The 22247-nt window shown below is 53.7% G+C and overlaps 1 protein-coding gene across 2 annotated transcripts; it reads right to left on the reverse strand.

The window, feature by feature from the left end:
• Positions 1–1684: 1684 nt before the first annotated feature.
• CDHR1 (cadherin related family member 1) lies at positions 1685–21590 on the reverse strand (the record flags this gene model as incomplete). Of its 2 annotated transcripts, none has more annotated exons than XM_080823217.1 (17): positions 1685–2221; positions 2915–3172; positions 3836–4064; positions 4520–4587; positions 5085–5249; positions 6737–6889; positions 7387–7590; positions 10193–10293; positions 11819–11897; positions 13613–13756; positions 14815–14931; positions 16162–16248; positions 17419–17508; positions 18657–18707; positions 19722–19867; positions 20843–20938; positions 21536–21590. In XM_080823217.1, 17 exons carry the CDS (start codon positions 21588–21590, stop codon positions 1685–1687), a joined length of 2580 nt encoding a protein of 859 aa, XP_080679343.1. The 2 variants fall into 2 exon arrangements, with proteins under 2 accessions (XP_080679343.1, XP_080679342.1); XM_080823216.1 differs by having other exon boundaries at positions 1685–2269; positions 2858–3172.
• Positions 21591–22247: the final 657 nt, after the last annotated feature.

The following is a 22247-nucleotide window of genomic DNA, read 5'->3' on the forward strand; positions in this document are numbered from 1 at the left end:
GGGACTGCAGGAACCCCAGCCAGGAGCTTACACATTGACATATCTGAGTAACACCTTGAAACACAGACTCAGAGATCAAGAAAAGTGCATGTGCATATAATCGGTTTAAATAAAATCACCAACGATACTCCAGAGCAGTTATTAATGAGGGGAGCAAGATGCAAAGAACCTTTCTACTTCCCTCTCCCTGCACATGGCCAAACTCCTCATAAAGCAGGGTTTCTTGAAGTTGGGCAGAACTTCCTCGCGCTAAGCATAGAGGCCTCCGTGTCTTCTCTCCTGTGGCAGGTTGTCACAAGCTGACGAGGTGTGCTCAGCCAGGGGAAAACATCGAGAACCCAGGACCCTCCAACCAGGTCTCTGCTACTAACCTTCTGTGTGGCCTCTAGCAATCACTCCTCCCTTGGAAACCCATTTGTCTTCTTGGCAAAACGGAGGCTTGGGCTTCATGTGCTGCCTGGCTTTGGTCCTTTCTGACGGTGGCTGGCCAGGGCTGCATGGGGGATGTGGTGGGGGAGAATGGAACTGAGGGAGCCTCAGTCAAGGCCAGTGACATCGTCCAGCTCTGGCCACCATGGATCAGGGGCTGCACTCAAACCCAGCACAGGCCCTCCTGGGGGGTGCTTGGCAGAACAGCTTGAAAGGCTCCTAATACTTTCTGGAAGAGTTTACCCCAGAGAATTGGCCTGCAGAAAAATACTCTGCATTTGTGGTGCTTTGCACTTGGCTAAAGCCCTTGTTATCACATTTACTTCAATCTTTACCTTGGCCCTGCGAGTGAGGCAGTGAGGACTGATTTACCTCATTTTACAGAGGAAGTGAATGTTCAGGGGAAGTGAATGTTCAGGGAATTTAAACGGCATTCCCAAGGTTATACCATGTGAGAAGGATAAAAACAGATCTCTCTAAAATTCAGCCCTGCCCTGTCCCTTCCAGGGCTCGTGGTGGGGCAGAGCCTTAGGGAGGGGCTCGTGGCTCTTCTGGGTGTCTCTAGGACCACTGCAGGGCTCCAGCTTGGACATTTCTGGGCCCACCTGGGACAGCCCTGGCTGGGGTCATCTCATACCTCTGTCCCCTGGTCCCGTGTCGGTACAGCAGGGGCCCACAGACTCCGCCCAGACACCATCCACCATCTTTCCAATAGCTCTGAGGATCAGCCCCACAGTCGGTGTGAGTTTTCAGTGCATCACGGCCCTGCCCTGATGCACTCACTCTCCTACAGCCTGCAGGGGTCACTGACCACAACCTTAGCCAGGGCTGACTCCATTTCCTGCTCCTGCTCTTAGCTGGAGGCTTCAGGATCCAGGTCCCCCTAGGCCTTGCCACATGTACCCAGGGCCCTGGTCCTCAACTGAGGATGCTGAGGGTCCAGGAGGACTCGAGAGACTCAGTGAGGTCTGAGGTTGGTGAGCAGAAGACACCCAGAGCTGGCTCTTTGTGGACTCCCAGCCTCTGTGGCATGAGGAGCATCAGAGCTGTGCCAACGATCTGGGTGATGAGGAAGTATTTGCCAGTTGCATCCCATAAACAGAGAAATCCTTCATCCAAGGCGTATCCAGAGCCATGGATATGGGGCTTACATCATGGTCCAAAACAGAGGTGACCCTAAGGAGCATATGGCGAGGAGCATGGTCCAAATGGTAGGACAACTGGGCTGGGGAAATGAGGGTCCACAGGACACATGCTAGAAGTAAGCCTTATTACCTACATTCTTCTTCTCAAACTTCTGCCTGAGCTCGGAGACCAGAGCTGATTGGACAGGGCTTCCCACCTTGGGTTTTGGTGACTGTTGGGGTCGCTGAGGGGTGAGTGAGCCAGAGACTGTAGGCACAGTCCAGGGGGCCACGCCCATCTTGGGCGCCATTGTGGGTGGTGGGGGGGGAGCTGGGGCTTTGGGGGGCAGTGTGCTTCCTAGGCTGTTGTTGTTGCAGTTCTCATTGGAAGGATCCTCTTTGAGCACAAACTTGGCAGCAGCCTTGGTCCTTCTGAACTTGAGCCATTCCATGCGCACGGCCCGGGGTGCTGGGCTGGGCCGCTTACGGAGCACGCGCCGCACGGGAAGGACCTTGTTAGACTTCTTATTGCGCCAGAAGGTGGCAGTGGAGATGAGGACGGTTATGGCCACGATGATGGCCATGATGCCAGCCAGGACACCCACAGCCTTCATGGGGTTGTCTTTGGTCTGCATCAGGAAGGCGGCCATGGGGCTTCGGGACAGCATCTGGAAGAGAGAGCCATCCCCTTGCCTTCTGTGGCTCCTGCCCAGTCCCTGGAGGACAGAGCAGGGCTCATGAGCTCCCTGAAGCCTGATGGTTTAAAAGAACATCTTCCTGGGGTCAGGAATCTCCGTTTCCCTGGAGAATCTGATGAGCACTACGGGCTTCGGTCCAGAAAAAAATGTGAGAAAATGTGATGCATACAGCTCTCCAGAAAAAGGCACAGCAAGAAAGCATAATGCAAACAACCTTTTTCAGATTAAGAACTCCCACATTAGCTGGACTCTCTTCTTGAGAGATTAGGGGATCGCTTACCTTTGGTTATGGAGGGCCTCTTCTGTCCAAGTGAATCAGGACCCCTCTCAAGTGATGATTTTCTGCCAGATACTGAGCTGAGAACTATGTGCCATGATTTTACTTCTGCCTTTTAACACCCATGCGAAAGAGCCATCACTATTCCCAGCTTACAGCAAAGGAAGAAGAGGCCGGGCAAAGCCCCAAATCACACAGTTAAAAGGTGTTGAAACTAGGATTTCTACTTGATTCCAAAGCCTATGTGTCTGATGGCAGAAGCAGCCTTTGCTAGCATTGAGTGTCTTTTGGAGGAAGGCTGGAGATGATCTTTGTTCCTCTGATGACACTGCAGCAAGGCCTGAGCTGGCCTCTGACCCCCTCCCCGACGCAGACTTGGTACCCACCTCAGTGTCTGTGATGTCAATCTTGAGTAAGGCCGTGGTGCTGAAGGATGGGGAGCCACGGTCCTTGGCCTGCACCTCTAGGGACCATGTGAAGTCCCCACCAGGTGTAATGTTGTGCAGGGCATCGAGGGAGCGGATGGAGTTCTTGAGCCAGATCTCCCCCGTGTGCGCATTGATGTCGAAAACGTTGGCTGGCTCAGCATGGGTGATGGAATAGTCCACCAGATTGTTGGGCTCTTCTGCGTCCTGGTCCGTGGCCTGTGGGTGGGGAGGGTCAGACAGAGCTGGGCTTAGAGGACAACACTTGTGTGCCCTGGCTAAACCAATAAATCATATGTGGCTTGCTGGGTTGAAGGGAAATGATCCTAGCCCTACCTGGAGTGGACTGGAGTTGGGAGGAGTATTGAATGAGCCAGGGTCTGTGCCAGGCCCCCTACGTATATTACACCATTCCGTCCTCAGAACAAGTCTGGGCGGTAGGTATTGTTAAAAACAAAACAAAACAAAACAAAAAGTTGGATGATAAGTGACTTGTCTTAGGATGGATATAAAGAAGGAGGGGAGATGGGATTCAAAGTCAAGTCTTTTGGGTTTCAGAGTTCATGCTTCTTCCAGGTTAGGAAGATAGTGTCACTTAGCACTGCTCTGAAAACAGGCAGACCAACTGTGTGAACAAAAGCAACCCAAACACTTAAGCTACCCAAGCCTCAATTGCTTCTTTTGTAAAGTGGCAATAATAGTTTCTCTCTTAGAGGTTATTTCCGGGTTGAGTTGGGGGTGGGATGTATAATGAACCTTAAAATCCTCTGCTCATATTGGGAAGCCACTAGTTTTATTTTAAAATAAATTCTTCTGCTATGGTGCCTCTTGGAGCAGCTACAACAAGGCTTTTAGGGAAGCTTCGTTGCCTTCAAAGCTCACCTCAATTTTCACCGGGGTCCCCAGCACCATTGTCTTCTCCTGGATACTCTTTCCAAACTGCGGGTAGTGGTCATTGACATCCAGGAGAGTGACAAAGACCTCGGCCAGGCTGTATTTGCCCTCCATGTCCTCTGCCTTCACGTAGAAGTTGTACCTGGCTGTGGCCTCAGCATCCAGGCTGGCCCAGGGCTGGGTGTAGATGATCCCAGTGGATGGGTGGATCAGGAAGCTGCCAGGCATAGGGAGCTCAGGTTTGGGTGTACACAAGCACAGGTGCGTGCATACAGGCACGAGCGTGCACACACACATACGCACACCTGCAGGAGTAACCTATCTCTAATGCATTATGCAGCTTCTCCAAAGTGGCTCACCTGATCCTTTCCCCAACCCTGCAGTCTGATGGAGGCAGGCCCACCCTGAGCTTAACCAGACTCAGACACACAGCCCTTCCCTTTCCACCCAGAGCCTACCCCTCCCTAGCTCCAGGCTATGACAGTGACCCTTCTTCTCTCAGATCCCTGAACATCTGCTTCAGGCTCTCTACTGCTTTCCTTTCCCCTATTGGGCTTGTATTCATTTCTCCAACCGGTCTAGGTCCCTCCTGCTTTCCTCCCAGATCCCCTCTGCCCCCTGCCTCCCAAATCCCTTGCCCAAGGCTCTTTCCAGAATTCTGGATCTACTTACGGGTCTGCCCCAGATCCATAGATGGAGTATTTGACTTCGCCCCATGGACCTGTGTCTGGATCTACAGCCTGGAAGAGAGAAAGCTCTTAGCGGTCCCTGTCCTTTGTTGGGGCATGTTGGCAGCTCATGTGTCTGAGGGCGGCTTTCCTTGGCAACCCAAGGGGATTTGGGGTTTACCCAACAGGGCAGAAACTGATCTGAAGGCCTGCTCTGGAACCCTAGCTTTCTACCCAGGAAGTCTCAACTGTTGGAAGAACCAAAAAGTTTAGCTCTAGAAGGCATATATCCCTCCTTTGTAAAATAGAAAGGTAAAGGAGATGGGTCCTGTGCCCTGACTTCAGGGTTTTTGCCTATGTCCTCCTTAGAGTCCCGAGAGGTATTGTTATCCCCATTGTACAGAAGAAGAAACTGAGCCTCAGAGAGGTCAGGTAGCTTGTCCAGGAACAGTTAATGCATTTGGGCTTTGTGGTTCAAACTGGAGCCCAGGACTCTCTGATTTCATCAAGCCTCTTTCAGTGGGGGCTCCTAACCACAGCCCCAGCCCCTGGGCTAGTCCTCAACCCACTGTGACAGCCACCACGTTGGAGCCCCCTGGAGAATTCTCAGGGATTCTGGCAATGTAGTAGTGGGAGGTGAACTTGGGGACATTGTCATTGGTGTCCAGGAGCTGGATCACAACATCTGCTGTGGAGCTGAACTTCTCTGGAGTGTTCACTTCAATGGCCAGTAGCTGAGGAAGGAAAGAAAATAAGGACTTGTCTGGGTGGTGGTCACCAGGCAGAGAGCCTTACCACTGTCCCAGCAGGGTCGGGCGCACACCTGCCCTGTCCCGCTTCAGTCTCCAACACCAGCCTGTGATGCCAGCCACCACCTGCAGGGGGCACCTCTAAGTCCCACGGTCTTGAAAGGCCTGCTTATGGTTGTATTGGGGCCAATTTCTTTTGTCCCATTGATTTGCATACTCCTTTTTAGTTTCAGTTTCAAAAATTATTTTGTTATATAATATAATTTAATATTTGTTAGGGAAGTTCTTGCCTCATATTCTTTCTTTCTGTTTTCCTGACTATTCTTACAAGTTTATTTCTCCAGATAAAAATCAGTGTAATGTCAACGCCCCTCCCCGTCCCCAAAGGAAATTCCACATAAGACTTAATTGAAATGATATTGGATTCTTTATTCACTTGATGAGACTTTGCATTTTTTAAAACAAAGTACGCCTTTACATTTCTTGCTTTCTTTATATCCCTTTGTTAAATTCTTGTGCTTTTTTGTTATTTAGATGCTGTATATTTCTTATTATCCTAATAACTAGGAATTTTATCTTTTAGTTGTTATTATAAAAGAGGATCTTTTATTCCATTATTCTCTTTGCTATTTTTCTTATGTAGGAACACCGAAATTTTGTGTATTAAGTTTGTAATCAATCATGTTAGCAACTTTGCTGTGTTTGTTTTTCCAACATTTCTTAGATTTGTCTAAGCAAACAAAAACACCACCTACAAACAATGATAATTTTGTCCCTTCCTTTCTAATGTTCATACTTCTTATTTCCTTTCTTTATGCAGGAATAACATTACTCCAGGAATAGTGCTAAATAACAGTGGTGATAGCAGGCACCCACAATTTGTTTCTGACTTATAGGAAGCTTTTAGATTCTCACTTCTAAGCATGACATTTGCCGTAGTGATATATGCAGGTATAATTATAAATAATTATAACAGTTTAAATAATATTAGTGAAGTATGTTTTTCCTTTTTATAAATATATAGTATTTATGTTTATATCTAATATTCATTATTTACATATGTTCATAATTTTAAAAAATCATATACAAAGGAGTATTTTTTAACTTCTACTAAAGTTTTTATCAGAATCGATGATAGATGTCAAACACCTATGAGAAATACGTTTATCTTGATAATCAAATCTATTAACATGGCACCTTGAGTGCCAGTGCTTTCCTGGGACAATGATAATTTAGGAACAGGGGCTTAGCGAGGCTGTGTGAGCAGCGGGAGCAGGCTCTTTTCATCCTCCCCTTCTTCCCTCCCCGCCCCCATTCCTGCTCCCCCAGTCAGTAGGAGGGGCAGAGGAACTGAGAGGAAAAAAGGAGGGCCAGAAGGGGCAGGAGGTGACAGGGACCCCTCAGGAATGAATCCAGGAGCTGCTACAAGCTCCTAGGACCCCCCATTCAGGGAGGTGCAAAGCATCACCTACCTTAAAGGTTAGCACTTTGAACTTTTCAAAGTCAATGGCGGCTGAGTTCTCCACAATGATGGTGACTTGGGCTTCATTCAGGACTGTCAATGGGACCACTCGGAAGATGCCCCCAGGTCCCACCAGCCGCAGGTTGAATTTAGCATTGGCTCCCTGGACCACAGAGTTTGGAGGGAGGCAACGGGGAAGATGAGTGAGAATAGAAACTCATTAGATGGCCATGCCAAGCAAGGAGCCTTCCTTATGCCCTTAACCCTGGCAGGTGAGTATTATTACTTCTTTCTGTCAGCCAGGCCATGGAGAATCAGAAAGACTTAGCAGGCTATGGAGACTAAGTCAGGTAACAAACACTCACAGCCCAGCCCTCTGCGGGGCAGAGGAGGTGATGGGAAGTGGTCATAAAAACTTCCCGGAGGATCTAATACAGAGGGGCTTCTGTTTGGCTGGCTTTACTTTTTAACTGATTGCAAATGTCCTTAGGCTAAGCAGAGAGCCTGTGGTTAGCTACTCTCCACCATCTGTCTCTTGGTTACACCTTCTTGTTTCACTCATTTTGTGACCTGCCAGGCCCTTGGGACATAAGCAGTGGAGGCGGATGAGCTCTCAGCTCAAGTCCCTTGGAAAGCAAGGTGGAAGGCAGGACCACACACCTGGTCCGAGTCGTTGACCGTGATCTTGAGGCCCCGCAGGATCTCTCCCTGAGGTGGGTGCTCGTACATGGACAGCTCAAATCTGTTCTGGGGTCCACTCTCACCATAGAACGTAGGTGGATGGTTGTTGAGGTCCACAATCCTGATGGTGACTGGGACCATGGCCTGGGCAGCTGGGATCCCGGCGGAGCTGACCTCAGTCACCTGGGGGGGGGGCGGTGGCTATTGCTGTGTGGCAGGAGACTCCAAGATGGCCCCATGGATCCCCACCTCCACGTAGCCATCCTTTAAGTGTGGCGTGCCCTAGCAACTGACTTCGGACAGCACATGGCAAAGATGATGGCATATCCTTAGTGATTAGACGACGAAGATTATAACTTCTGTTTTCTAGCAGACTGTCTCTCTTGCTGGCTCTGATGAGACGAGTAGCTATGTTGGAGAGGCTCATGTCTCAATTCGCTAATGGTGATCTCTAGCCAACAGCACACCAGGAACTAAATTCTGCCCATAATCATGTGAGCCTGGAAGCCGATCCTTCCACAGTCAAGAGAACCCAGTCCTGGCTGACAGTCTGATGGCAGCTACATGAGAGACCTCGAATCTGTGGCCCCGGGCTACCTGGAATCCTGGCCCACAGAAACCGTGAGATACAAATGTGCGCTGTTTTAAGACCCTAAGTTTGCGGAAATGTTACAACAGCCACAGGCAACAATACGGTGCTAGTACTGATCTCATTTCTCAGATGAGGCACAGAGAGGTGAAGTAGTCACCTGGGGGTCACACAGCTAGTGAGTGGCAGAGCTGGAAGAGGAAGAACTCAGGTGTGTCTGATTCCTTAACCAGTGCTCTCTCCATCTCCCCACACTGGCCCCTCTTTGCATCCAGAGACATACGGGATCAAATCCCAGCTCTGCCACATTCTGTCCTGGTGTCCATTTGGCCACAGGGAGGCTGTAGGGAGGGGAGGTGCGGCGACACAGCAACAGATAACTAACACGGGCGGCAAAGCCAGCGCTGAGAATCCACAGGCTCCATGTGAACCACTCCCTGTGACAGATACTATCAAGGACCTCCCTCCCCTTGTTCTTTAAGCATGCTGTCTTACCCATCCTAAAACTCTGCTCCCGGGACACCACTCCGTCACACCCTAGGGGCTATCCTGGATCCCTTCTCAGAAGCCTACACCTCCCTTTCCTAATTCCTCCTCCGCTCTCAGCCCATCCCCAATGGAGATCCTTCACACCAATTTCCATGCTGCATGCAGCACTGTCACCTCCTTTGCCTTCCTGAGTGTCCTCTGCTAATGGGACTCTGCTTTCTGCAGGCTCCTCTCTACCCCTCTGATTGCTCCTGGGTTTCCCTCACCTGCCCCCCCCCAATCCTCACTCAGCCTCCAGTGCCCCCACAGCTGCATTCTCAGCCAGTCCTCCTCTGTCCCCACGGCCACTCTCTGAGCGATCCCATTCCCTAAAACCATCCTTCCACAGCTGCCTGTATGCTGACACTGTCTCCCCAGGTTCCAAACCTGTATATCTAAGTTGTGTGTTTCAACCTAATGTTCCTGAGACAGAGAAGCTTTCCACGTCTGTCCTCCCTAACCGGCCTCCTCTCCTGATGGTGTGGCACCACCCCAGATGCCCCATCCCTGTCCCTTCCCTCACCCCTCACAGCCACATGCTGTGGAGTCAGCCTCCTTCATATTTTGCAATTTGCCTATTTCTGCTATTCCACCTCCCTCCATCCCCAAGGGCCTTCCTCATTTATCACCTTAACTAATGGCTTTGCCTCCCTGCCTCTCGTCCAGTTTCCTCCAAACTCAAGGTGGGACCAGTGTTCTCAAACCTTAGGCTGGAACTGCTGCCAGAGTCACTTGGGAGATTAGAACATGCAGAGTCCTGGGTTTCTTCCAGACACACAAACTTCCTGTTGCCAGGACTGGGTCCTGGAAATCTTTGTCTGCCAAACTCTCTGAATCTGAGACCCGCCACCCCCCGCCTCCCCGCTGCCCCTGGTCTAAAGCAGACAGATGAGTTTTTTAACAAGACTCTAATCATGCTCAAAACCCTTCAATGTCTCTTTACTCCTCTTGGGGAGAACCAGCTACATAATTTGCAGACCCAGTGAAAAATGAAAATATTTTCTAACAAAAATTTTCTTAAAAATTGTTTTAAAATCTTGTTAAAAAATTATTAAGCATTTCAAGACAGCAAGAGCAGATCATTATGCCCAGCATGGGACCCTTCTGACGGTGATCCCTGTGTAATTACATAGACCACATGCCCACAAAGCTGGCCCTGTTCCAGGATAAAAACTGTATCTCATATTCAGGGCCTTCACTCCTCTGGCCCCAACCTGGATCCAACCCTTTCTCTGTCCACATGCTGCCCGTGAACTCTAGTTCTAGTCACGGCTCTAGCTCACGACTCCTTGTTGCTTCCTTAGTCCGCCATGTGCTCTCACTTCCAGCCTTGCCTCACGTGGGTCTCCTAGCCCACGGTGCCTCCAGCCCACCCTCACCCCCACCAGTGATGCCCTTCACTGATCTCCACCTGCTGGGTCCTCCCCATGTTCAAGACCTTGCTGCTTCAGTCCTACCTCCTTGTGAATTCACGTCTCCCCTTGCCAGGGGCTTTGTGTGTCTGCTGCAACATTCACCCAGGCTATGTGATGTAGGTGCTCTTTGGAGCAACAGCTAGCTCCCTCCCTGGGTGGAAGGTGGGGTGCAGGAGGTGGGCTGGGTCTCATCAACTTTGGAATCTCCCAGGTCTGGAGGGTAGGAGGAAGGGCCAAGCTAGAGGGAGGGTACCTGTACGTGCAGCTCATACACCTCTCTCCTGAGCTGGGCAGGGCTCTGCATGACTGAGATGACTCCAGACGTCTCATTAATTTCGAAGGCTCCGTCACTCCCTGTCAAGGGGGAAAGACATGCCCTGCAGTTCCACACACGGCCATGGGAGGCGCAGGGGAGCCAGGCCAGGCAGGCGGCCCCGTGCTCCTCAGGTGTTGGTTCCCTCATTGAGATCTGTATAAAATGTAATTCTACCTGCTGGATCTTGCTAAAGAGGAAACTGAGTTTCAGAAAGACTAAGTCAATTGTCTGAGATTTCACAGCGCGTGTAGAGCTGGGACTTAAACTCACTTCTGAGTCTGGCTTTCAGGTTTCATAGAACTGGCTTCTCTTACTGCCGTATGTATGCGTGTGTGTGTGCACACATGCCTGTGTGACGGCAACAGAAAAGGACAAACAGACACAGAGATAAGGAGACAAGTAGGGGGAGAGAGAGGAGAGAAAGGAAAGGAGGGAAGAAAGAGGCCAGAGGCTGCAAGAGAAGAACAGAGAGGGAGAGGAGAGAAGAGATGGGGATGGCAGGTGCTGGGTAATTGTGGGAAGGCTGCAGAGGTGGAGGGCAGGGATGGGGAGCAATGGGGTGGGGGGGGTCTGGGAGGGGGTGTCTGTGTGCCTGAGGAAAGGAGCCCGCAAGTGATGGGGGCACATTCACGCATACGTGAGCTGTTGGAGGGAGAGTGTGCACCAGGCATATCCCAGGGATAGGGTCAGGGAGGGGAAGGGGTCTGAGTGAGAGCACAGAGACATGTGCACATCTGTGATCAGGCACCAAGGGTGACCATCCCACTGAGGGGCCTGGGCCTGTGGGGACTGGCTACTGAGGGCCCCAGAACCCACCCGGGGCCACCATGACCTGCTCAGTTGCTGCTCAGTTATGCAAAGAACAGTCTTGGAGACAGAAGACTTAGGTTCAAATCAAATAGGAATGTGGGATGCCCCTTTAGCTTCTCTGAGCCTCAGTTTTCTTGTCCATATATAGGGCTAATGGTAGGAAATGTCCTATCATCGTTGCATTTAATTTTCTTAATTAAACTATATGCTCTAGGCCAGAAATGTGAAAAATAGGAGAGGGGTGACTGGGTGGCTCAGTCAGTTAAGCGTCTGCCTCTTGGTTTTGGCTCAGGTCATGATTTCAGGGTCATGGGATCAAGGCCCATGTCAGGCTCTGTGCTGGGAGTACAGCCTGCTTAGGATTCTCTCTCTCCTTCTGCCCCCCCCTAAAAAAAAAATGAGGGAAAAAAACCAGTAATTTTAAAAAGTGTAAGAAATGTGGCCACTCCCTCTTGTTAATCAGTGTGTGCCCAGGGTGAAGGGACATGAGATGGAGCCACCCACATTGCTTTCGGTGCCCCCCACCATGCTTCTCTCCCTGTTGCTGGACATAGTGACAAACAGAAGCACATGCCCAAGAGACTTGTCACCTCCTGGAGGGACCCAGACACCCCACCCAATACATCTTGTACTTCTGGCTTTACAAATGAGGAAACTGGGACCCAGAGAGATCTGGGCAGATCACTCTGGCCACCCAGGAAGTAGGAGCTGCAGTCCAGCGATGGGCCTGTCCTCAAAGTTGCCCAGACTTACCATTCAAGAGGCTGTAGACAATTTGGTTGGGTTTGCCTCGATCTCCATCCATGGCAACCACCATCAGTACCTCTGAGCCCTTTGGGGGAACAGAAGTAGCTGCCTGAGGCCAACTCCTATGGCTGGGGCTCTCCCCTCCCCCAAAATACTTGCCCCCATCAGAGGGGAGGTGCTCCTGCCACCCAAGAAAATGGCCAGGCCTCTGTGTGGCCCCACACCAGTTCTACAGGGAGATTGGAGCACCCACTGGCTCCCAGGGGAGGGACAGCCTGAGCCCTGCTTCTCCTCACCACATAGGTTAGCACATGGCCACCCAGGGACACTCAGGCCTCCCAAGTAGGCCTCCTCCTCACACCCCTCCTTTCCCACACACCACACTCAGCTTTGGCCTCTACTATCAAGCCCTCAAACCTCACCCTTGCTGCCTCAACCACCTTTTGCCTTTGGAGGTACATGGGGGGAGAGTCAGAGACAGGTGAGAGAGGGGCTGGCCACAGTAGGGTCTGATGCAAAGTCCAGGTACTAGGATGTTTTCCTGGGGCCCCAGTTGGGGTGCTGTTCGAAGGGTTTGGTCAGGGATGGCACAACTAACACACCTCAGCCTGCCGCCCCCTTTTAAGCCCTCTGCTCAGGCCCTTCTCCTCCACCTGTCCACACTCATGGCTGCCTCTTGACTGTCCCCATGCTGCCTGCTTTCCCTCAGCAATGCTTTCCACCCTTAGCTCCTGGCAGGACAGCTGGCCTCCCCCGGCCCTGCCTTTGGCCCCCACCAGAGGAGCCCGCCATTTCTCCCTCACTCTGTGCTCATCTCTACCACTCAACTGCCAGCTTCTGGACAAGTGGTACCTTAGCTTGGGCCCAGCATGTGAGCGGTCCTCAGAAAGTGCTTTCATTATCTCCTCAAGTCTAGAATCATCAGACCAGGGAAAGGAAAATGACAATGCGGTTCAGTTCTACAGAGTCTTTGGGAAGTTTGGTTCCAGCCTGGTCTCTGCCTCCAGGGAGCGCTCAGTCTGTCTGAGGTGGGGACATGTAAATACATCCCTGTATCCCAAGGCGGGATGGGGAGAGTGTGGGAGCAGAGAAGAGAGCTCCCATCTCAGCCGAAGATGTCAAGGAAAACAGTGCTTGGGCTGACCTGAGAAGGGCAAGGAGCCTCAGGCCCGGGGGCACGTTTTAGGCAGAGGCTAAAGGCACAGCAGGGAGATTGGCTGGGTGCTTGGAGGCTGAGGACTCAGGGGTAGAGGGGAGGCCAGGCCTTAGATGCCAGGGTTGGGAGCAGGACCTTCCCTGAGAGGCTTGAAGACAAGCACAGTCACCAAAACACCAGGGGCGAAGACTGCACTGAAGGGGAGGAAGCTGAGGCTGGCCTTGAAACTGGGCCTCCAGGACAACCACTGGTCTGAGCGACCCCGGGCTATGGGGCTTAGAGCTAGGGAAGCATAAAGGAATCTCACCCCCCTTGCCCACACATGGTGTAGAGAAGGCCCCACCCAAACCAAGGCAATGGGCCACCTGCCAGGCTCACTTCTCAGCCCTTTTGAGGGGTAGAACATCAGCAGCTGGATTAGAGTAAGTTGGAATGAGGGAAGAAATGCCTGTCGCAGTCTTGGCACCCAGCAGGTGCTCCACACACCAGCACCTGCTTCCTCTCCCTTCCACTCCCACTGGCAAAAGGACACGCACACGGGCTGAGCCTGGGCCCGTCCAGAGCCAGCCATGTGAGCCAAGCCACAGGGGATCCCAGGGCTTATTGTCTGGAGGGGACATTGGGCTGAGGGGCCAGCCACCCACCGGAAGGGTGTCCTCATACACATAGCCGTAGTAGGGTGTGCCCACGAAGACAGGGGGCATGTCCTGCACGTCCTCCACATTGACTGTGACTGTGGTGGTGGTGGAGAATACCACGTCGGCCCCTCGCAGCCTCCCTCCGCCATCCTGGGAGAGAACCAGAGAGTGAAGAGAGGTTGAGCCCTGGGTGGCCCCTGGTGGCATCTGGCTTCTGCCACTTCCTGGCCTCAAGACCAGCTTCCCTCTCGGATTTCTGTCTGCTCCTGTGTCACCTGGAGATCAATTCCACCTCACAGAGGTTACTGAAATAAGCTGATGCATGGAGGTCATTAGTCAGCGCCTGGTAGGCCCTAGGCACTCAAGTGTTCCTTTGGGAAAAAGAGTGAGTTCATTCTCCTGGGAAATTATGTTGGACAAATGGCAGAGGAGGGGTCAGTGCCAAACTCCCCTTCCTGCCAGGAGTCAAGCCTCCAACTCCTGAGAACCTACTGAGAGCACGACAGGGGGCTGTATGATGCAGGTGTGTGTCCAGGAGGCCCAGCACTAGCGGAGCTTCGGACAGGTGCTACGGGCTGCAGCCATACCAGCAAGGGCCTTCCTGTTCCTGGAAGAGACAATGTTGAGCCCAGAGGGACAGCTGGGCATCCCCCCACTCAAGGGACAGAGCACCACCTTGGCGGAGCACCCACTGACTTGCGGCTCCCGCTCCCTGCCCTTTAGAGATCTGAGGAACTACTTAGCCTCGGGGGTGGGCAGATAAGCAACCCGAGGCACAGAGAGGGTCACTGACCACCCAGAGAGGGTGAGGTAAGCAAGCCCAGGCAGAGAGACGGAAGCGACCAGGCTGTGGGCGATGCGAGGGGGCCCCGGTCTCCAGGCCATGGCCACCTGGTCCTCAGGAGGGGAACCTGGCCTGTCAGTCCTCAACAGGATGTACACTGTCTTCCAGAATGGAATAGACCCTCTCCAGCCCCCGCACTCCAGCCTCCCTGGAGACTATGTCCATGTCCAGGCAGGGTCCACATCAACAGAGGTTCTGAGCAGCCGCACCCTCCCACTGCCACTCCCCGCTGCCATCCTACCTTCAGCCCTCCAAAGTGACCCCACTCCCTTACAGAACTGAACTCTGTTCCAGTGCCTGGGCCGCTTCCCTTGATAAAGGCTGAAGAAAAACCAGAGGTTCCCAGTGCCTCCCTCTCTGTTACCTTGGCAACCACGGTGACAAAATGGGCCCGGGCCTTCTCGTAGTCCAGGGTGGCCCCAGCCCGGAGGCGCAGCACGCCGCTGTGGTGGTCCAGGGCGAATTTGGTGGCATGCAAATTCTGTAAGAATGAAGGGCACGCTAGTCCTCGGAGGGGGACCCAGGCTGGCCCAGGAATGGCTGCTTTGCTTCTGACGGGATCCTCCCTTCCTCTGTCACAGGAACGCTGGTCTTGCTGGCCCTGAAGGGCCCCCTCCTGTCCCTCAATGTGCTCCCGGCAGGGCCCTAGCCTTCTCCCTGCCCAGCTTCCAGCTCAGCTCTGGCCTGGACTTTCCAGCAGGTAGACATGGCAGCAGAGTGCTCTAAACCAGAGAGGGTCAGGGCTCAGAAGCCACCGTGGTGGAGACAAGCTTTAGGATCATGAACCTCAACAAGAAAGGGCCTAGGGACCAGTCACAGGCAGCCTGGGGGGTGGTGGAGGGTGGGGGGGACAGGAGATGATCCTCAAGCTGGGGAAGGGCTACCGTGTGTCGCGAGCTGTTATCGGAGCTGAACACGTATTTAATCCCCACAAGAACCTGTGAGGATGGGCTTGTGCCTTTAGGGTTCTGCACACGAGGAGGGAGAGCTGGGAGAGCTAGATGAGGGGGTAAAGGCCCCCCCAGGAGGGGGCGGCATCTTTCCGGTACAGGTGGAGCCCAGGGGATTTCTCCAGGAGCCTTGCCGTCAGCCACCAGGCCTTGACAGACAGTTGTGAGAGCCAAGGACTAACTCTGGGGGGAGCTGAGGAACGGGCCCCAGGAACAGCAGCTGTAAGAGGTGTGGCTGGTTCCTGTGGAGCCAGGAGCCAGGGGAGGAGGACAGGGAGGAGAACGAGGTGTGGGAAGGGGTCTCTGCCTTTGACAGGGTTGGGGGAACGGAGAGGGGTGGGGCGGGGGTGTCATCACTCTGTTCCTCCTGACAGATCCCCTTTTGCCCTTTTTCCTCTCCTCAGTTCTAGGCCAGGCAGGTTTTTTTTTTTTCCCACCCTGTGTGGGTGTAATGTGCCCAGAACTTTCCTGGGGAAGGAGTTGGGGATAGAGAGCTGAGGGTTCTGGAGATCCAGGGAGAGGGTGGCAGGGAACGCAGATGAAGCCAGGGTGGGCGGGTCAGGGGAAGACGGCGCCCACCCACACTCCTCTCATCTCCCCACCAGCCCAGCCCAGCCCTGGGAAGCTGATGTGACATCTCTGACAATCTTTCGGAAGAGTGGAGGTGCTGACTCAGAGCCTTGCCGATGGAGGTGGTGGCGGCCACCCAGGTGTCCCTTCTAGCCCGGGCGTCGGGTAATGACCAGTGTGCCCCTCCTTACCTGCAAGAAGTAGGTGACACTCCCTCCAGAGCCTGTGTCCTTGTCCACCGCATGCACCTTCATGATACTGCTCCCAGTAGGTAAGTCCTGAGGGGTCACAGCCATGGGGGTGGGGGAGGGGTCAGTCCTAGGGCAGTGACAGAATGCTCAGGGGACTGGGGGGAAGGGAGCCATAGAAAGATAGAGTCAGGGAGTGAAGGGCTGAATAGAGGTGAAGAGGAGAGGATTAACCGGGGTTGAATCCCGCTGGGGAAGAGGCAGCCAAAGTCAGAGTAGGTGAGTGGGTGCGGGGAAGAAGGAAGGGGAAAGAAAGGAGGGAACAGACATCCTCTCAAAATAAGACTCCAATTAGACAAAGTGTTTAAACATGAAGTGAGGAAACAGTTAATAGACACATTCCACATTACCAGGGATCGTGTACATACCATGTAGAGCCCAAACAAAGTGTCTTCCTCCTACTGAATTAGCAAACATTAAAAAATTCGAGAATCCCCAGTGTTGGGGAAGGATGGGGAGACACACCCGAGGGGGGAGAGCCAGCCCGTGCCGCTCTGGTAACTCACGTTTTCAACCTCAGCACTTCACATCTTGGGCCATTTCTTAAGGAAATGATTCTAATTAGCTCTACGGAAGTTTTATGTTGATGTTCAATGTTCAGAATTTAATGTTTTTTATGACAGCAAAAATTGAAAGCATCTTAAACATCCAAATGTAAAGGACTCATCCAGTCAATGATGGACTATGCACTAAGTGGAAACTATGAAGACGACAGTTACCTAAACTTTGCAATTGCTGAGGAAATGCTTATGTTGTGAAATTAAGTGAAAAATAGCATACAGAAAGCATATGTTTAGTATTGTCACAGTTATGTAAACAAAACAAACAGAATAAATCCAGTAATCCCAAAATGACTAGAAAGAACACCACCAAAATTTGACAAATTTGTCTCAGGCTGGAGAAATTTGTTTTTTTTTCTACTTTTCTACATATTTCATATTCCCACAATAAACATATAACAGAAAACGGGAAATGGACATTCCTGTGGGTAAAAATGAATGTGTGAGGGGATGGCAACAGAGGAGAGGGGAGGACATGAAGTGGGGGTTCTCCGGAGGGTGGAGGGCAGTTAGGATGAGGAGGTGTTCATCCCTCTGGGGCTGGTCCCCTGGGGGCAGATCACAGGACAGCCCAGGGGGAAGGCTGGGCTGAGTCCGTGGGCGGGAGTGCATTGGCTCTGCCTAGAGGCCTCTTGCTCACCTCAGGAACCTGGACAACGTAGGGCTCCTGGATGAAACTGGGGGCCTCATCATTGGCATCGGTCACCAGGATCGTGACTTTTTCTTTCACCTGAGAAGGGGCAAAGGGGACAGGAGTTGGGGCGGTGAGACTTTCTGGGCAATAAAGGGACAGTGGCCTCTAATAGCCCAGTTGTATGTCTCTGTCTGGTGTCTCTCCTTCGTCATCCCCTCCCTCCTTCTCTCCCTTCCTTCCCTCCTTCCTTCCGTTCTTCTTTTCTTCATTCACGCCACAAATACTATGAAGCCACCAGTAGGTGCGAACACTGCCCTCCATCCCAGAGACAGAAGACAGTCTGATGGTGCCTGTTTTGCAGAATGGGACGGCGGGACAAGATCCCCGTATAAAAGAAAGGTGATGATCTCACACAGGGTGCTAACAGGGGCATGCCAGCCCCCTGTGCTCTCTGACTCTGGGGGGCACGATGGCCTAGGTAAACGCATCCCTTGGGTTTGTGGGCACATGGTCTAAGAGGCTGTCTCCAGGGGCCCCGAGAAGAGGCATCTAGTCCAGCCAGTGGTGAGGACGGCAGGGAGGCTTCACAGAGCAGTGAGATTTAAGCTCCTCAGCAGGTGAAAGGGAAAGAGGTAGAAAGGTATGCCCAGAAGAAGGAACAGCACATGCAAAGGCAAGAGGAGTGGCATGTATGATGAGTTCAGAGAACATAAGCAGATTTGGGGCTAGATGTTCAGGAGGGTGAATGTGAGAGGGAAGGTGGGCGAGGCAGATAGTGCTGGATGGGCAGGCTCTGAGGGCCAGACTGGGGCTTGGACCGCATCCTGAGGGCAGTGGGGACCTGCTGTGAGTGTTTCTGCAGCCGGGCTATGGCCAGGCCTAACGTTTCACAGTGATGACTCTGGCTGAACTTTAGAGATGGACTGGGGTCAGGTAGCCTGGAAGCTGGGGAGCCCCTGCGATCACCCCAGCAAGCACTGATGAGGGCCGGGTGGGAGTGGTGTCTGTGGGGGAGGAGGTGAAGGAGCAGCCGGGTCTGGGGCCCCAGGAGTTCATCTTGGGTGGCTGGGCGGGAGCTGGTTGGAGGAGGCAGATGGGAACACATCCCCACTGGCCTCCCTTGGTGCGGCCCTGTCCTGAGGGCCTCGGCTTGGATTTACCAGAGAGCCCCTAGGAGGGAGGAGAAACTGTGGGCAAGCCTAGGGAGCAGGTGCTGCCAGGGGGCTGGCTCAGGGCACACTTACCAGATTCACGCCATCGGAAATGCTGATGATGGCTTCAATTTCATCCTCCCTCTGTAAAGTATAAGGCTCCAGTGAGTGTCTGGGAGTCTGATGTACCTGGGGACCCTGAGGTGGGGGGAGGATCTCCCTGCCCCCACTGAGCCCCCCAGAGCAGACCTGGGCATGTCAAGGGAGCCCTGGTGCAAGGCAGGGTGACCAAAATCTGCCTCTGGCCATGCTTGAGATCTTGTTTCGGGTCTTGGCACATCAGGGGTTCTCATAAACCCACAGTAGTACTGAGGCACCGAGAGAGAATGTTCCCCTGCTAGAATGAGGACAGACGCTAACCCAGTATGCTGGGCATCCCAGCGAGCTGGACTTGTCCCTTTTTTCTTCTTTCCCCTCTCTTCCTCCCCATCCTCCCCATCTCTCCCACACCTCTCTGTGTTCCACGGTCCAGGTCTGCAGTGTCTCAAGCACTCCCTAGCCCATGGTGGGACCCCAGCAAGGAAAGGTATTGAGGTCAGCAGGCCCCCGGGATGCTGGGGAGGGGTGCATGGTGATAGTTCCCCCTCGTGGTCCCTACAGCAGCCTCTGAGACCCAACTTTCCTTTCTCAACCCTGGCCTGCAGCGGGGGAAGTCGGCCGTCGGACCAGGGCTGTCAGTAAGCCCACGGTGTAGGTCCAGTTATGGGGTCCACGAGTCCCAACAGCCTGGTGTGGGGTTCAAAAAAGAAATGTAGCCCAGGCCCCAGCACCTGTAGGTTCAGAAAGGTGCAGAGGGATAGAGGGGTGGAGGTTTACCAAACTCAGACCCACTCTCTTAACCACTCTTTCCCAGGCTGCCTCAGTCAGTAGAACATGCGACTTTTGATCAAGGGGTTATGAGTTCAGGTCCCATGTTGGGCATAGAGGTTACATATTTTAAAAAAAAAAAAAAGGTTGCTTTCCAGCCCTGATCTGCTGTCAGTTTTCTGTGGCTTACAGGACCTCTTCAGGGATGACCTCTAGGGAAACTTCCAGCCCACAGAGTTTTGTCTGCACACCTGAGAGATATTACTTAGTACTTCTCACACCTCTCCATACCTCTCTGTCCAGCTCTTCAACCAAGGTGATGTTTCCAAAATTGGGATCAACAGAAAAGACACTTCTAGCACTGGGGTCAAAGCTGATGTGGTAGGAGACAGGGTCTCCCTCGGGATCTGTCCCATTTAGAGTATAAACATGAGAACCTGGAAGGAGACACAGAAGGGGAGACTGGAATCTGGGACCCAAATTTGCTAAAAGTGGCATCTATTCAGGACCAAGGATTCAGCTGTTTCTAAGGCAGGTATTCAATCCAGTGCTAAAGGTCCCGAGCCGAAGTAAGCACTGGCTACTGGCCTCACCCCCGAGTGCTGCTTCCTACCCTCCATCCTTATTCTTTACAACTGTCAGGGAGATGTTAGTGTCAGTCACTGTACGGACTGTAAGCCATACTACAGATGACAGAGGAGCTTCAGGGCTGCTGTGCCTAACCCCAGGGCTTCTTCCAGTCCCAGGAGCCAAGACTGGGGTTCCCTGGTATGGGGGATGGGAGAAAAGGGAGGAGCCATTAAGACAGGAGGGGTGACCCAGGGTGCAGCATTATGCCTCTGTGTCTGAATTAGTTCTTTGGGGATTTCTAAGTAGATGCATCTTATACACTGCTATCCTTCTGCTCAGCGTTCCAAACCCAGACAGAGAGAGAGGGAAGAAGGAAGAACCTCTTCTTTCCCCCTTCCCCCTTTTTCATGCATATCCCCGCAAGTTGGACTTTCTTAGGTCTGTTTAAAGCCTAAAGATCCCAAGCTCCAAAGCTCCAGGAGGTAAGCATATTTGCTCAAGGTCATAGCAGTGAGTAAGGGGCGATGCTGTGGCCAAGCCTCGGGGTTCTCATCAAGCTGCCAACTGCTGCCTGCTGTCTAGGGTGGCCCTGTCTCTGGGCCCCACAGCCGCAGCTGGGTCTCCAGGACTGGCCTGGCTTAGGTCTCCATGACAGCCGTGACCTCCTTTCCTGCAACTGCCCTGGGGAACTCAGAGCACAAACAGGGCGCCCCAGAGGGCCCACAGCCTGGCACTGGGTGTCTCCATAGGCTCAGAGGAGTCACGGGTTCAGTCCTTGTGTCCAGGGGAACGAGGGCCACCCTCCCAGAAACCAATAGAGGGCGGGTGCCAGGGGTACTCACCTACAGGGGTGTCCTCTGGAAGGCTGAACAGGGCCATGTTTCCGTTGGTGCTGCCCACCCCGTTGTCGAAGAAGTGCGGGGCAAAATTGGCCTGGGCTAGGGAGAGAACAGGCAGAACAGACACAGGGAGGGACAGCTTCATACCTGCGTGGTCACAGTCTGGCCAGGTCTGGCCAGGCTGGGAGTCCCCTCCCCAACTCCCTGCACACCGTCAGCCTGGGCTGGGAGCTGCGGAGGGGTCCTTCCACCACCACCTCCTGCAGGCTCAGACTCGGCTCAGGCTTGTCAGGGACGCGCACCATCTGGGGCACTTAGAACCCAGGCAGCGGCCAATCTCAACCCACCAATGGACAGACCTCGAACTCCGCGCCCAGAGAGGGGCAGTGCCCTGGCCAAGGTCACACTGGGAGCTGGGGCACCCTCCTCTGTCCCAGCAGCCTTCAAAGCAATCACCAAACCTCCCTTCTGAAGAAGACAAGGACAGCAGATGATCCTGGCTCCAAGTCGGGGTGTCTCCAGGGTACCCGCCGAGCCCGGCAGGTGGAAGGATCGCCCCACCCCGCCGCGTCCCGTCTCCCCGCCCGAGTCCCACCGTGGAAATGAGCGGCCAGGGCTCTCCCTCGGCGCCCACTCGGGCAGTGCCCGCACCCGCGCTTAGCCCCGACCCCGCGCTCGGGGCCCGCGGCCACTCACCCAGGCAGAGGCGCAGCAGCCCCAGGGCCAGGGCGGCCCCCGGGCTGCGCCTCATGTCTCCGCGGGCGGACAGAGTCGTTCGCCGCAGCCGGGCCGGGCGCAGGAGCGCGGAGCATGCCCCGGGCAGCGCGGAGTGCAGAGCCGAGAGTGGGGGCGGCGGCGGCGGGAGGGGCGCGGGGCGGGGGCGCTGGGTGGCGCGAGGGCGCTAAGCGGATGACACCGCTCGGATCCGCGCAGCTGGAGCGCTCCCGCCGGCTGTCAGAAGAGACCAATTATTGAGCGCGGTGGTGAGGGGACCAGCTCCCAGCAGCCGGCGGGGCCGGGAGGGGTGGTGGCGAACTCCTCTCCCTACCACGCCCCCTTCGCCCAGGTCAGGAGCGCAGGCGCCGAGGGGTCCCCAGCTCCGCAGCGGGGAGGAGCGGGGGAGAAGGGGGGGGACTGGGGCGGTGTCTTCCCCTAGATGGCCCTGAGCAGGACACTGGAAAATCGGCGCTTCTTGGGGCTCCGCTGGAGGTTTCCCTTTTTATGAACTTCCACTGTGACTTTGAGGGAGTTTGGCACTCTGAGCCTGATCATTCCGGGCTGTAAAAGGGCGGTAGGCAGGAAACAGACCAGCCGGAGACTAGAGGGGTCCCTCCCGGGAGGAAGAATGCGCAGAAGCGGGTGGATTGGCGGGGCGGGAGTGGCGGGTGCCCTCCAGGGCAAACAGGTT

The sequence above is a fragment of the Martes martes genome, assembly GCF_963455335.1.
Source record: "Martes martes genome assembly, chromosome: 14".
Taxonomy (NCBI): domain Eukaryota; kingdom Metazoa; phylum Chordata; class Mammalia; order Carnivora; family Mustelidae; genus Martes; species Martes martes.